The sequence below is a fragment of the Rhea americana genome, unplaced genomic scaffold (assembly GCF_003343005.1).
Source record: "Rhea americana isolate MKP2758 unplaced genomic scaffold, rheAme1 scaffold_477, whole genome shotgun sequence".
Lineage (NCBI taxonomy): Eukaryota > Metazoa > Chordata > Aves > Rheiformes > Rheidae > Rhea > Rhea americana.
In genome coordinates, this window is record NW_028186620.1 from 3,132 (window position 1) to 16,906 (window position 13,775).

Here is a 13,775-nt window from a genome sequence, read left to right on the forward strand (position 1 = left end):
GGAGCCATGTTTCACCACTCAGCTCAGCCCTGGGGTGCTGCTCTCCCCTTGCTCCACTGGCTCTGGTATGCGTGATGATGCTGTTCACCTCCTGAGCACTTCTCTGTGCCAGCCACATGGGAGCCAGCAGGTAGCAGAGGGGGGAGAGAGATGCTCACTGCTGTGCTGAGCCTCCGTGGCCCAGGGGACCGGGAGCCCAGAGCACGGCTCCACAGCCCCCTGTTCACAGCCTGGAGGTGCCGGGCTGGTGGAAATGAGCTTGTACCAGTGCTGGGGAGGTTTGCAGGGCTGTTTTCTTGTTCCAAAGATACCATGGCACACATTTGCGGAAATAAGATGAGCTTCTGCTGCCCATCACACAGGGACCCACGTTGCCGGGACAGAGATGGCCCAAAATGGGTGGGAACAGCCACTTCTCCATGTCATCACTCACCCTGTGGACTCCTCCATCCACTGCTCCCAAGGGAGAACCAGGGCTGGGCAAGGATGTGCTGGGAACCCAGGCTGCCCAGCTGCAGCAGAAGCAGCTCAGTGGCCATCCCTGTTTGGGGCCATGCTGGGCCCCCCACCTCCCTGGCATATCTGATGGCATCATGTGGGGCAAAGTCTTCCCTGCAGGGTCACTCCATGGGGCCGTGCTTGGCAGAGCCGGAGCCTCAGCTTGGTTGCCCTTCCTGCCCTGCTCCACGCAGAGCTGCCAGAACGCAGCCTGTAGCGGGGGGTAAACCTTCCCTGCTGCAGTGCCTGGCAGGCTGGGGCAGGAATGCAGCAGGCAAACTGACTCGGATCAGGCTGGAGCAGAGGCATGGGTCTGCTGCGAGCAGAGGGAAGCTGGCAAGTGATCCTGCTCCTCTCCTTAAATCCCAGGGCATCCCAAGAGAGTTTCCAGCTCTGCCGGCTTCCCACAACAGCCTTGGGATTTTCCACAGGCTACTCATGGTGGACTTATATAAACCAGGCCAGTAGCTATCATTTGGGTGGTTTCTGTATTATTTACATTTCCTTCTGCTCCTAACCAAAAGTCAGGCCTGGATCTGGCACCAGGAACAAACAGGCCGGCTGTGACCATCCCTGTCCCCAGTGGGGAGCCATGCTTGGAGCTCTGCTCCTGCTCTGCTCCAGGCACTGCCGGCTCAGCAGGATTCCGGCCCCAGCTGGGTAGTGCTTTGGGCTTGTCTTGCTCTGACAACGTCCAGGTCACAGGAAAGTACCACTGTGCATTCCTGCAGTTCAATTATGGTTCAAAACAAACTCTTCCCGTGTTTAAATCTGGCTTCCTCCACTTCCCGATGTTCCTCGTGGCAGCCTTTCTCTGCTGCATCTCTGGGTGTCTCATCCTGGGGAATCTTTGTTCCTTCCAACAGACATTGCAACTGAGTCAGCACCTTATCTGCTTTGCAATAAACAGATTGCTGCACCACCGCTCCTGCAGCCAGTACATTTCTGTGGTTGCATTTTTTTGCTCTCCAGTTTTTCCTTGTTTCCCTCTTTTTCTTAGAAAAGGAGACTGGAGCTGCCAGGATGCATGCTGCTCCCATATGAGGCCTCCCTCTCTGCCCTTTGCCACAGCAGTGGGGGGGGGGGGGGGGGGTCCGACCTCCCTCTGGGGGCCCTGGAGCCAGACGACTCCAACACAGAGTCTGTGGGGGCCGGGTGGGAGAGTTGCCCCAGGACTCGCTCGGCATCCGTGGTGCCTCATGCTGCCCGTCACGATGCTCCTTTCCCATCTCCTGCTCCTGTGAGGTCACCTCCTTCCCCTTCCCGAGCTTCCCCCTCTCCGCTTTTTTGTCTTCTCTCCTTTGCAGGCGCTGCCAGGGTATTTGGCCCTGGCAGGGACGCAGGAAAGTTTAAACAAACACTCCCGGCCTCTCCGGCGGCAGCGCTGTGGGAGCTCCGCGGCAGGGAGCCGTCCGGGGGCCCTCGGGGGGCCGCGGGCCGATAGGGGCCCGCCGCGCGCTGCCCCGCGCCGCACCTCTGCCCCCCAGCCCCGCACCCCCAGCCTCTGCCCCCACGACGCCCCCCCGCCCCGCCCCGCCCCGCGGGCGGGGGTACCGGCCTGCGGTGCCGCCCCGTCCCGCCCCGGTGCCGCCCCGTCCCGTCCGCCCGGACTTTACCTCCCGGCCGGGCCCGCACCGCGCCGGGCCGCTCCGGGCCATGTGAGCCGCAGGCCGGGCCGCGGGGCCGCCTCCGAACCGGTACGGGCACCGCCTCGGCCACCGGCTCCGATCCGCTCCGGCACCGCTCCAGCTCCACCTCAGCTGCCGGCTCGGGCTCGGCTCCAGCATGGAGCGCAGGAAGGTCTTCGTGGTGCTCGATGTTCTCTGCGTGGTGGTCGGTAAGGGCCCGGCCTGACCCGGCCCGGTTCGGTGCCAGCCGGTGCCTCCCCTACCCCGACCCTCCTCGCCCTGAGCTGGTGCTCGGGGCTGGCCTCCGTCCCAGCTGTGCACCCTCCCACTGCTGCTGCAGCTGTGCATGATCCCTGGGCCCCTGATCCAGCTGTGCACCCTCCCACTGCTGCTCCAGCTGTGCATGACCCCTGTGTGCCACCCCAGTGCCCTGTGCCAGCTGTGCCCACTCACAGCTCCTGCCTTGATACCAGCGCTGTGCCCTGGAGCATGTCCCCTGTCCCTGTGCCTGCTGGGTGCCCTGTGGGGCAGCAACCTCCAGGCCAGCAGAGACCACCTTGTGCTGGCAGGCTTGGGGAGACAGCGATGGTGCCTGGGGTGCTCCTGCGGCTGTGGGAGCATGCGTTGAGCGCCTGCCCGAGGCATTGGGGCTGCTGTTGGCACTAGCCTTTGTCCCGGGAAGCCAGCCTGGCAGAGCCACACAGGGCTTCATGGCTCAACACGGAAGCAATCAGACTTGCGTGCGCTGCTTCTTCCTCCCGGGAACAGTGTGATAAGGTGCAGCAGGCCCGGGGTGACTGGCAGCACCTGGTGTGAAGCAACAGCAGGAGCCTCAGGGTCCCCACGGCAGCAGGAGCCCAAAGCAGCATCCTTGCAGCCAGTTGGGGGAAACTGAGGCACAGGAGCTGTGGTGGCTGCACAGGGCACCAAGGTCCTGGCAAGCCCGGGAGACTATGGTGGTGTTCACCAAGGCCACATGCTGGGGGGCAAACAGGGCTGGAGTTGGGGGCTGGCGGGTCCAGGCATGAGTGGGGCACCCAGGGCTGGAGCCGGAGCAGGGGCTGCTCCAGCCTAGCTGCCAGGGCCCATGGCTCTGGGAGCTCCAGCATTGCAGTGGGGCAGGACGAGTGCTGAGGCCGTGCCTGGTGCTACCGGCTGCAGCCCAGCCCTGGCATGGGGTGCCACAGCACAGCTGGGGGCAGAGCTAGGGGTCTGCTCGGCCTCCCTCAGGAAGGCATCTGGAAGCCTCTTCCAGAGGGGTGCAGAGCCGGGAGCCCGGTGGCCAGAGCTGCGGGCCACCTGCGTGTTTACAAGTCAGAGGGGACCTTTCCTGCTTAAGGCTCCTTGCTTCCCTGGTTTGCCTCTCCCTCCCTGGGAGGCTGGAGCAGGCCATGGGGCATGGCACGGTGGGGCCGGTCCCACTGGGCACACCGGGCGCATCCCTGGCTCATCCCAGCAGTCCCACGCTCCGGGGCTGGGCTCCTCCTTGTCCTAGCTCTGCTCATGCACCAGGATGCCACCAGCTCCCTCCCTGCCTCCCCCACCCTGCCGCATACTGCAGGGCAGGAAGATGCCCGTTTCCAGAATAGACTCTCACAAGTGCCTAATTAGGATGGCCTAAAAATAAAGGCCCAGGTCGTAATTTCAGCCTGAGCCTCCTGAGCGGGGGAATTGCTTTCTTGGGCTCTTTAAGCACCGGTGGAGAAAGGCAGGTTCCTGTTTTTGTTTGGGTCTCTATTCTTTCTTTTGTGTGGGTGTCTTTTATTTTTAGGGGAGCTTTTTTGAAGGACAAAATTATCCAGCATAAGAATGGGTGTCTAATTTGAGCTGCAAATTAATGTTTGGAGTGTACAGAGCTTTCTAAAAACGAGCCCCTATGCTGCGCACAGTCGCCTGGCTCCTCTCGCCGCCAGGAGCCGGGAAGAGTTGGGGCCTGTTGCTCCGAGCTTTCTTGCAGCTCTGTGTTTGGCTGCTTTTGCGTCTGCGGGGGGAGCAAGCAGCGGGCGGATTTGGAAGCGCGGAAGGAGCAGGGTGAGGCTTTGCGATAGCTTTTCCTTGTGCTTCGGTAGGAGCAGCAGCTCCGGGCATGAAGGACCCGATGGACGGCTGGGCGGGGGAGCAGGGGGCCCACGGGGGACGCTGGGGAGGGAGGCGCAGGTTGGCCCAGGAGATGTTAAACAAGGGCAGGCGGAAATTGCTTCCCAGTGGCGGAACTGGGAAGGAGTCCCTGCTTAAGGTGGACTGCGGGCCAAGGGAGAGGGCACTCGAACGCCCTGCCAGGGCCGGCATCCTGCTGGCCGCCGCGGCCGCGGGTGCCCCTCGCTGCGGTGCTGAGCCCCGCTCCAGCCATGCCGAGTGGAGGGAGCGTCGCTGGGGCTGGGGGGCTGCGCGGTGCCGTGCAGCCAAGGCCGCAGCGTGCCTGCTGTGCGGGGGGAAAGCCTTCGCCCCTTCCCCACCAGGGAAGGGCTCCTCTGTGCCCTGGCCAGCGCCACTGGCCAGCCGAAGCCGGCGCCCGCGGGGCCCTCCGCACCCGTCTTGCCTGGTATCTGGCTGCCGCAGGCAGCTGCTGGCGCCCGATAGCACCCAGCTAATCGGTAGCACAGGGTGCGAATGCCGCTGCCCCGGCTGTGGGAGGCTCAGGAGGGTGCACGTCACCGGGGCATCCCGCCCCGGGGCCCAGGACGGCGCCACGCGGTGCCCCAGTGCTGCCCTCCCCTCTGCCTTGCAGCCTCTCTGCCCTTCGTCATCCTCACGCTGGTCAACTCCCCATACAACCGGGGCTTCTACTGCAACGACGACTCCATCCGCTACCCCTACAAGGCAGACACCATCACCCACGGCCTCATGGCTGGCGTCACCATCACCTGCACCGTTGTCATTGTAAGGAAGCTCCCAGCAGGCAGTGTCCTGGGGCTCAGCCCAGCTCCCGACCCTGCTCTGCTCTGGCCGAGGCTTCCTGCTGGCTGCCGGGGCCACTGCGGCGCGGGGGCTCTGGGAGCTGCAAGCCGGCCTGAGACCCTCACCTTTCGCCCCTCGCTCCCGCAGATCTCGGCAGGGGAGGCTTATCTGGTCTACACAGAGCGTCTCTACTCCAAGTCAGAGTTCAACAACTACCTGGCTGCCCTCTACAAGGTGGTGGGGACTTTCCTCTTCGGGGGGGCCATCAGCCAGTCCCTGACCGACCTGGCCAAATACATGATCGGCCGCCTGCGGCCAAACTTTCTGGCTGTCTGCAATCCCGACTGGTCCAAGGTGAACTGCTCCGTCTACGTGCAGCTGGAGAACATCTGCCAGGGGGAGAGCAGGAATGTCACCGAGTCCAGGCGAGCTGCAGGGCCCCCAGCTCCATGGCGCATTGGGGCAGCCAGGTGCCCCGGCCAGTGGCTCTGCCCACGGAGCTGGGAGCGGGGGCCGCGGGAGTGGGGGGCGGCTGGGCGCTGCTGGGTCCCTCTCCTGGCCTGACCCCTCCTTTCCCCGCAGACTGTCCTTCTACTCTGGGCACTCCTCCTTCGGCATGTACTGCATGGTGTTTCTGGCGGTAAGTGCACGGCGGCAGCGCGGGGGCCCCGGCCAGCGCCTGGCGACGCCGCTGATGGCTCTGCCCGCCCTGCAGCTCTACGTGCAAGCTCGCCTGGTGTGGAAGTGGGCCCGCCTGCTGCGCCCCACCATCCAGTTCTTCCTCATCGCCTTCGCCATCTATGTGGGCTACACCCGCGTCTCCGATTACAAGCACCACTGGAGCGACGTGCTGGCGGGGCTGCTCCAGGGGGCCCTCATCGCCGTCCTCACCGTAAGCATCCCCGGCTTGCCCGGCCCCCTGCCCTGGCTTCGGCCCCAGGGCTGCCGGGGCTCCTCGCTGGCCATGCCACGAAGGCTCCTCCACCTTCTTTTCCAGGTCCGCTATGTCTCCGACTTCTTCAAGCACCGTCCCCCACTGCAGTGCGAGGAGAAGGACGTGGAGCGCAAGCCCAGCCTGCCCCTGACCATGAGCGACCCTGATCGCAATCACTACAGCTACCGGGGTGCCCCGTGAGCCGCGCGTGCCCCGGCGTCCGCGGGCACCCAGCCGCTCTCCTGACGCCTTGGGGCACGGCTCCCCGGACCCTGAGGGACCCACCTGCGCCCTGCCGCGGGGCCGGGCACGTGGCACATGGGGGGCACTGGGCTGGCAACGTGCGCCGAACCACCAGCAGGCTCCTCGGGAAGGCTGAGGCTGCCTGGAGCCGAGCATCCTCGTCAAAACATGCAGCCTTACGAGTACAAATCCTCCCTGGCGCAAGGGGAGGAGGGCAGCCGCTGGGCTAGCGGGACTTTTTTGGAAAGGATTAAAGCAAACCGGAGTTCTTCTCCACTCCCCGATTGCCTTTAAAAGCGCTGCTGGGAGCGTGAGACGCGCGGGCCAGGCTTGCTGCCCAGCGCCTGATGCCACGGGGCTGTGGCAGCTGCTTCTCACCCCCTGTGGGCTCTAGGCTCCCTAGCAGCTTCAGCCCACCCTTTGAGGGGTGCAGGGGCAAGGGGCAACATCTGCTCTGCTAAGAGAAGGTAAATCACGATGCGGAGCTGGATATACCACTCCAAACTCCTTAGGAAGGTGGGAAAGGAGCCCTTCGCCATCCTGTCTCCCATGTGCAGCTGCTCTGGCGCTGGAGAGCTGTGGGCCTCTTCTCAAACTGCGTGCATTTTCATAATGATGTGTTTTTATAAAAATGTTTTTTAAATTAGATCATCCTTAAAGAATGTCTGTGTCAGACCTCTTCTCTTGCTTCATGGATGTGCTGGGCCTTATAGCAGATGGGCTTTAACGCTGAGGTTTTCCCTGCGCCATGAAGGAGTCTGAAACCCGCTGCTTGCAGGCAGCATGCATGGAGGGGCCCATGCGGCTGTGCTGGCTGGAACAGCTCTCCGTCCTCTCCAAGGGGGAGAGAAGGCGGGATGAATCTCTTGGAAAAAGTGACGTTTTGTGCCAGCAGCTCACTCCCATCTCCCGGAAAGGAGCCGAGGTGGCGTGGGCTGGGGGGGGGCCCAGCCGCCGCCCGCTCCCGATGCCTGGGCACGTCACCGGCTCTGCGCTACACTAGCGCCTGGTGGCTGTGGCCCTTCCGAGGCCACCTGGCCCCCCAAAGGTGTGTGGCCCAGCTGGGGCCCCAGTCTGTGCAACCTGGTCTGCCCCAGCTGGGAGCTGCGGGAGCTGTGCCCGCCCCAGGCTCGCTGCACGGCGAGGGAGCTTGGCGATATGCTTGTGCAGTGCGGGTTACTCCAGTCTCAACAAGTCTGGACCAAGAACACCTTTCATTTCACCTTTCCTAAAGGAAACTCCCTTGCTGTGTGCTGCTTTTCTGTTGCTCCTTACAAGTTCTCCTCCCTCGTGACTTTTCCTGGTCCCCCAGTGGGGTCCTTCCTCCTGGAGCCCCCGGGCTGATTGTGAAATAGCTGGCAATGCAAAGCAAACCTGGCCACAGTGGGAAGTGCCAAGGCCTGCCCAAGCAGTGGGGCTCTGCTGTGTGGTTTGCAAGCAGTCTTCAAAGCAGCAGCTTCTGCAGTTGGAAAGCGGTGCAGATCTGGGAATTTGTGTGTTTGTTTGGTTTTCCTCTTGCAAGGGGTTGCAGAAAAGAGCATGGGAATGACTCTCAGCACCCTTCCCTGAGGATGGCGGGGGGCGGCCGTGCCCAGCAACTGCCCCTGTTCCTGGCACTGCCCTTGGCAGCGCCCCTGCACAGCTGGGAACGTGCCCGCTCTCTTCCCCGAGATCTCATTTCATCCCTTGGATGCAGCACTGGAAAAACCAGCTGGGCCACAATGCAGCCGTTGGGTTCCTGCAAGGGCAGGGCTGGCCGGGCGGGCACCAAGCTACCTACCTGCCTGCGCCCCACAGAGCAAAGGAGCTGAGACCTGACAAAATTCATGGTGTGCTGGGCTACAAGTAACCTGTGGCTGGAGGCAGCCTCGGAGTCCTGGCTGAGCCCTGTTCCCAACAGCAGCAGCTCTGCACACCACATGCTCAGCCAAGTCACCTCCTTTCCTAAATAACCTGCTTTTGGCAGTGCTCAGCCATGCTCTGGCTTCTGGCCCTCCTCTGAAGGCGGGGGTGCTGGATGGCCGCCCCCAGCCCATCCTTCCTGCGCGCTGCTGCCCAGCTGCACTGCCTCCTTCCTCCTGTGCCTGACACTGGGGCTCCTCTTGCTTGTGTGCACCCAAATAGGCATGAGAGCTCCCTGCACCCCGGAAGCATGAGGGGTTCCCACCTAGTTGTGGGTAGAGCAAGCACTGGGGTGCACCTGGCTGTGGATCAAGCAGGCATTGGGGTGCACTCAGCTGTGTGTTGGGCACACAATGAGGTGCACCTGGTTGTGGGTTGGGCAGGCATGAGGGTGCACCTGGATGCAGGTGAGGCAGGCGATGGGATGCACCAGGCTGTGGGTTGTGCAGGCATCTGGGTGCACTCAGATGTGGGTCAGGCAGGTGATAGGGTGCACCTGGCTGTGGGTCGAGCAAGCATCAGGGTGCACCTGGCTGTGGTTGGACACACAACGGGGAGCACCCAGCCGTAGGTCAGGCAAGCACTGGGGTGCACCCAGGTGTGGGTTGGGCACACAATGGGGTGCACCCAGCCTTGGGTCAGGCAGGCACCAGGGTGCACCGGGGTGTGCACTGGGCATGCAATGGGGTGCAGCAGGCTGTAGATAAGGCAGGCACTGAGGTGCACATGGCCATATGTCAGGAAGGCACCGGAGTGCAGCTGGCCATGGGTTGGGCAGATACAGGGGTGCACTTGGCTGTGGGTTGGGCAGTCATCGGGGTGCACCTGGCCATGGGTCGGGTAGGCCCCAGGGTGCAGCTGGCTGTGGGTTGGGCAGGCAATGGGGTGCAACCAGCTGTGGGTTGGGCAGGCACTAGGATGTACCTGGCCATGGGTCGGGTAGGCCCCAGGGTGCAGCTGGCTGTGGGTTGGGCAGGCAATGGGGTGCAACCAGCTGTGGGTTGGGCAGGCACTAGGATGTACCTGGCCATGGGTCGGGTAGGCGATGGGGTGCATCTAGCCGTGGATTGGGCAGCTACTGGGGTGCACCCAGCCATGGGTCGAGCAGGCCCCAGAGTGCAGCTGGCCATGGGTTGGGCAGGTGATGGCATGCAACCAGCCATGTTGCACAGGTCGGGCAGGCAGAGCCTCTGGGCCAGGCTGCAGCAGCTGCAGGCTGCGCCAGTGAGTGTGGCGGGCGGCAGAGGGCAGCAGGAGAACGGCGCTGAGGCCACGCAGCGGGAGCAGGCGGGCGGGTGAAGGGCCTGCGTGGGCGCCCGGCTCCCCCGCGCCCGACTGCCTGCGCCTGGCCCTGCACAGGCACCGCCCGTGCCACTGCTCTGCTCCAGCAGCTGGCAGGGGAGCAGTGAGGCCCCACTGGGGCACTGCCCCATGCTGCTCCTGGGCTGGGCTGGGGGCTGCCTGCGGGGGTTCATGGCCAGAGAATCTCCCTCATCTGCTCCCCCAGTGGAGCCCAGCATCCCTGGCTGGGAGTCCTGGCACTGGGATGTGTGGGCACCCTGTGCTGCCGTGCCAGCCCACCTGTGGGGCTGACGGCTGCTGCGAGATGGGGATCGCCACCGGTAGCACCCTGCTCCCCATGCACACCCTCACTTCCCGTTTCGTCTTTGCCACGGGGCAGGGAAGGACTGAGCAGGGAAGGAGCCTGCTCCCTCCTCCTGGAGGACCTGTGGGGGAGCGGGGGAGTGTGTGTGTGTGTGTGGGGGGGGTTCCTCCCATGCTCCTGCTCCCATAGGAAGGGCCTTAAATGATGCCTCCTGCTTGCAGCAGCCGGTGAGTGGCCGTCCCGGGGAACCCCAGCCAGAGCACGTGGCCAGCTCTCCCTGGGCACTGGGGTGGCCATGCCACTGTGACCCATGCCCATTCCCCTCTGCCAGCTGAACCAGCCACCCCTCTGCCATAGGACCTTGCAGTGCAGGGGCTGCCCACTGCGTCACCTGGCCCTGCTGGAGCCCCTCCGGCATGGAGGAGCTGGCATCCACAACTGCAGAAGCAGCCAGAGGGCAGGGGGAGCATTTTGCTTTCCACTGCTTGCCAGGAGCTGGTGGAGGTGTGGAGATGACAGGGACATGCTCACCGGATGCTCCCGATGCCAAGCACCACCCCTGAGTTTTGTGAGACAGCCTTTCCAGACTAGCCCTGGCTCTTGCATGGGTGAAGGCCTGATCCCCTGCAATTTTCCTTGCAACAGCAGAAAAGGCGGGTTTTCCTGGGGTCCTTTTTTCCTCTGTCCTCATCCTGACACTCCCAGCAAACCAGACCTGCTCCTGTCTTGCGGGTCTGACAGGTCAGAGGCTCTGCCTGCCTGACCCATGCAACATGGCTGGTTGCACGCCAATGTCCCTGGGCTTGCGGGTGCAAGGGCCCATTTTCATCATGACAGGCATCACCTCCATTCCAGCATCTGTACCTGCCTCTGTGAGCGGCTGTGTGAAACTGGCCAGTGGCCAAGAAATGCCCGACCTCAAAGCCATGGAAAAATGATCAGCTCCTGCCTCGGCATCATCCCCCTCCCCAGTCCACCCCGTCCCCAGACCCTGCAGCAGGCAGGTACATTGGAATGGCCAGAGCCAATTCTCCGCCTCCAGGCACCACACTGAAGAGCAGGGACAGAAGTGTGCCTGGGACTGAGGCAGGATTAACATGCAAGGTGCAGTGCCAGGAACAGCGCCTGCTTCCTGGGCTCAGTAGGACCAAGGAAACATGTTGCAGCCTGCACTGGCCTCTCCTGTGCTGCCGCATCTGACAGCTGTAAACCCAGTTCAGCCCATCCAGCAGCACCCATCACAAAGAAGCAGGCCAGGGGCTATGGGGCTGTGCCCAGGCAGAGCAGGAGGCAGGAAGGACTCCAGGGGCAACAGGAGCCCTGGCTGGTGTTCAGGGATGGGTGGGTTCCCTGGGACCTGACGCCAGTGCCACCTGCCAGAGTTGAGCTGCAGCTCTGAGCAGCCAGGCCCGGGGTTGGGACAGGGCACGGAGGTGAGCAAACACAACCCACCATGCACAGGACATCTTCCCAAGGCATATGGTCTGTGTGTGGTGTTGAGCCCCTCTAGCAGGTCGGGCTGCGGGAGGGGTGGCCCTGCCAGATCCGGCAGGGGTTCCCATGACGCCAGCACCCTCGCAGCTCCTGGCATGGAAGCTGCCACCCCTCAGCTGCTGTGCATTTCCTCCCATCAGGGAAGCACCCTGGGATGATCCAGGGGCTGCCACCTGGCAGGCGTTCAGCTGCACCTCGGAGCTGGTCCATCCTTCTGCCCACTGGCCCTGGCTCTCCTGCCACCCCCGGGGTCCACAGCTGCTGATCCATCAATGCTCAAGCAGTGTAAACAGGTCTCTCCCTGCCAAGCCTGCCCGCCCTCCCCTCTCTGCTCTGCCTCCGCCGTGATGGACGGCATGAGGCAGCCAGGTGGAAGGGGAAAGCTGCTCGGTGGTGATGGATGGTGCTGTCAGAGCAGCACCAGCTCCAGCACCTGGGCCCAGGCTGGGTGCCTGAGGGCTGCAGGCGCCTCCCAGCTGGCAGTGGGCAAGGACAAATGCTGTGAGCCCCAAGTAGAGCCCCTAGATGTGGCTTGGGCAGCTGCCGGTGGCTTTGTCGCCTTCCTTAGCAATGGTTCAACTGGGGCCAGGGAAGGACCTGGAGCCCTGGCCACATCCCACAGCATGTGCCCAGCTCTGCCGCCCGCCTGGCCTGGGGAGAGCCCATGGTGTGGCAAGGGAGCTGAGGTACCCTTGGGCGCCACCTCAAACGCCTCTTCTCCCTAGCACATGGAGGCATGTCCCTGGCCCCAGCCTCACACCTCTTTTGGGTCCCTGTGCCTCTCAGCACGGAAAGCCTCCTGCAGCAAGAGGGTGGCTGCATGAAGACACCAGCCGTGGTGGGAGGACGACAGGGTCCTGCCCAGGGCTGTAGCCCTGTTCCCGGCACCCCTGTTCCCCATGCTGCTGTGGCCCCAGCGAGCCCTGCTCTGCCTGGCCTGGCTCTGGGGGGCACGGGCTGGGCAGCGCCAGGGCCAGCAGGCAGCAGTGCAGGCTCCTGCATTGGGCAGCAGGTCTCATCGAGGCAGCAGCACCTGCAGTCTGGTCCTTAACCGCTCTTTTCATTGTTATTTTAATATTTTTCCCCTTTACACGGTTGCTGCCTTAGCATGACCTTGGCCAAATTATTTCCCCTCCCTTTGAGATTTATGGCCCTCTTCCAGAAATGATCTGTTCCATCTACGAAAATAGACCTCACGCTGTTATTACATTTTAAAATATAATAAGGGCTGGGAGCCTGCTCCTCTGCGCCTGCGCAGCCTGGCCGCCAGCTGCTGTGAGGCTGCGGCCCGCAGCCCTAGGCGCGGGGCAGGAGAGGGGCAGCCCCAGGGCACAGAGGGGACTCCACTCTGCAACCCAGCAGCCTTGCCCCTCAGCTCCACTCTGCTCCCCTGCCCTGGCCGCCACCCCAGTCATGGGGGCTATGATCGCTGGAGTGTTCAGGAGATGCAAAATAACTGCCAAATAAACCAAATAAACTGAAGAAAATCAAGTCAAACTTCAACATTTCAGTTGTCGCTTTCTCCCCTACATCACTATTTTTGTTTCCTGACTTGTGCATGTGAGTGCATGCATGTGCCTATGTGGGTCTGTAGGTATATTTTGGTATGATTTGCTTTCTGTCAGATTTTTTTTCTCTCCAGCTGTAAGTGCAAAGCTTTGCACTATATTCTTTTAACTGTGGTTGCCCTTGCATTCAGAAGGGTTGTGCAGACACCACTCCGGGGTAAGTTAATGGGGCACACTTAGCAGCAAACTTTAACTCTGCAGGAGGGAGTTTCCCCTCCTGATCTCCAGAGCTGACGCCTCTCTCAGCAAGCTTCTTCCTGGGAAAAGAGAAGAGGCTGTGGAAGAGGCTTGGTTTGTTCTGCTTTCTGTTCAGAAAAGTCCCTTTGACCACCCAGGAAAGCTTATAGCTGCGTGTTCTGGAGTGAGGATGGATTTGTCCCATGGGCGATGGCACCCATGCCACACAGAACGGTGCCAGGATGAGGACAAAGTCAGTGGAGAGGCAAGGGCTACGGCTGCTCTTGGATTAAGGTTAAACGGGAGGAGAGGCCGACCCCTCGCAGCTGCCGCTGTTCAAATGTTTTAGTTCCTGCTCTGTAAGCCCGGATTGACCTGCAGGCAGTAGAAAATGTCGAACAACAAACGATCTCCCTGAAAGGAGAAAAACGCCAGCAAAACCCTGAGAAAAAGACAGCGGGTTGTATGGATTGCAGCCCGCTGGCAGGAAGCACCAGGGTCGGGGAGCCAGGAGTCGCTGGCACTGTACGGCCTCCTGCACCAGCCAGGCGTCAGGGCGCCGGGGGTCCCGGGCCCCAGCCCAAGCGTCTCTGCACCCTTCCGTTCCCGAAGGGAAGGTGCTTGCTGTGCCAGGGCCCCTGGAGCCCAAGGACCGCTGGCAGCGTCAGGAGCCAAGGCAGGCGGGGAGGGCTCCTCCGGGGACAGGGCAAGTGCGGGCCGGGGGCAGCGCAGGCGGTCCCTGGCAGGAAGGGGATTTGAGGCCGCGGGAGGGCTGGAGCCCCGGGGCCTTCGCAGGCCGCCCACACCGAGGAGGCTTCGCTCCCCAA

General features: G+C 62.7%; 1 protein-coding gene across 2 annotated transcripts; it reads left to right on the top strand.

Moving 5' to 3' along the window:
- Positions 1 to 2,077: 2,077 nt before the first annotated feature.
- PLPP2 (phospholipid phosphatase 2) lies at positions 2,078 to 6,863 on the top strand. Of its 2 annotated transcripts, XM_085316625.1 has the most exons (6): positions 2,081 to 2,335; positions 4,855 to 5,006; positions 5,172 to 5,449; positions 5,607 to 5,664; positions 5,740 to 5,916; positions 6,022 to 6,863. In XM_085316625.1, the coding sequence occupies exons 1-6, from the start codon at positions 2,284 to 2,286 to the stop codon at positions 6,157 to 6,159; spliced, it is 855 nt and encodes a 284-aa protein (XP_085172751.1). In that variant the 5' UTR covers positions 2,081 to 2,283; the 3' UTR covers positions 6,160 to 6,863. The 2 variants fall into 2 exon arrangements, with proteins under 2 accessions (XP_085172750.1, XP_085172751.1); XM_085316624.1 differs by having other exon boundaries at positions 2,078 to 2,335; positions 5,607 to 5,916.
- The last annotated feature ends 6,912 nt before the right edge of the window (positions 6,864 to 13,775 follow it).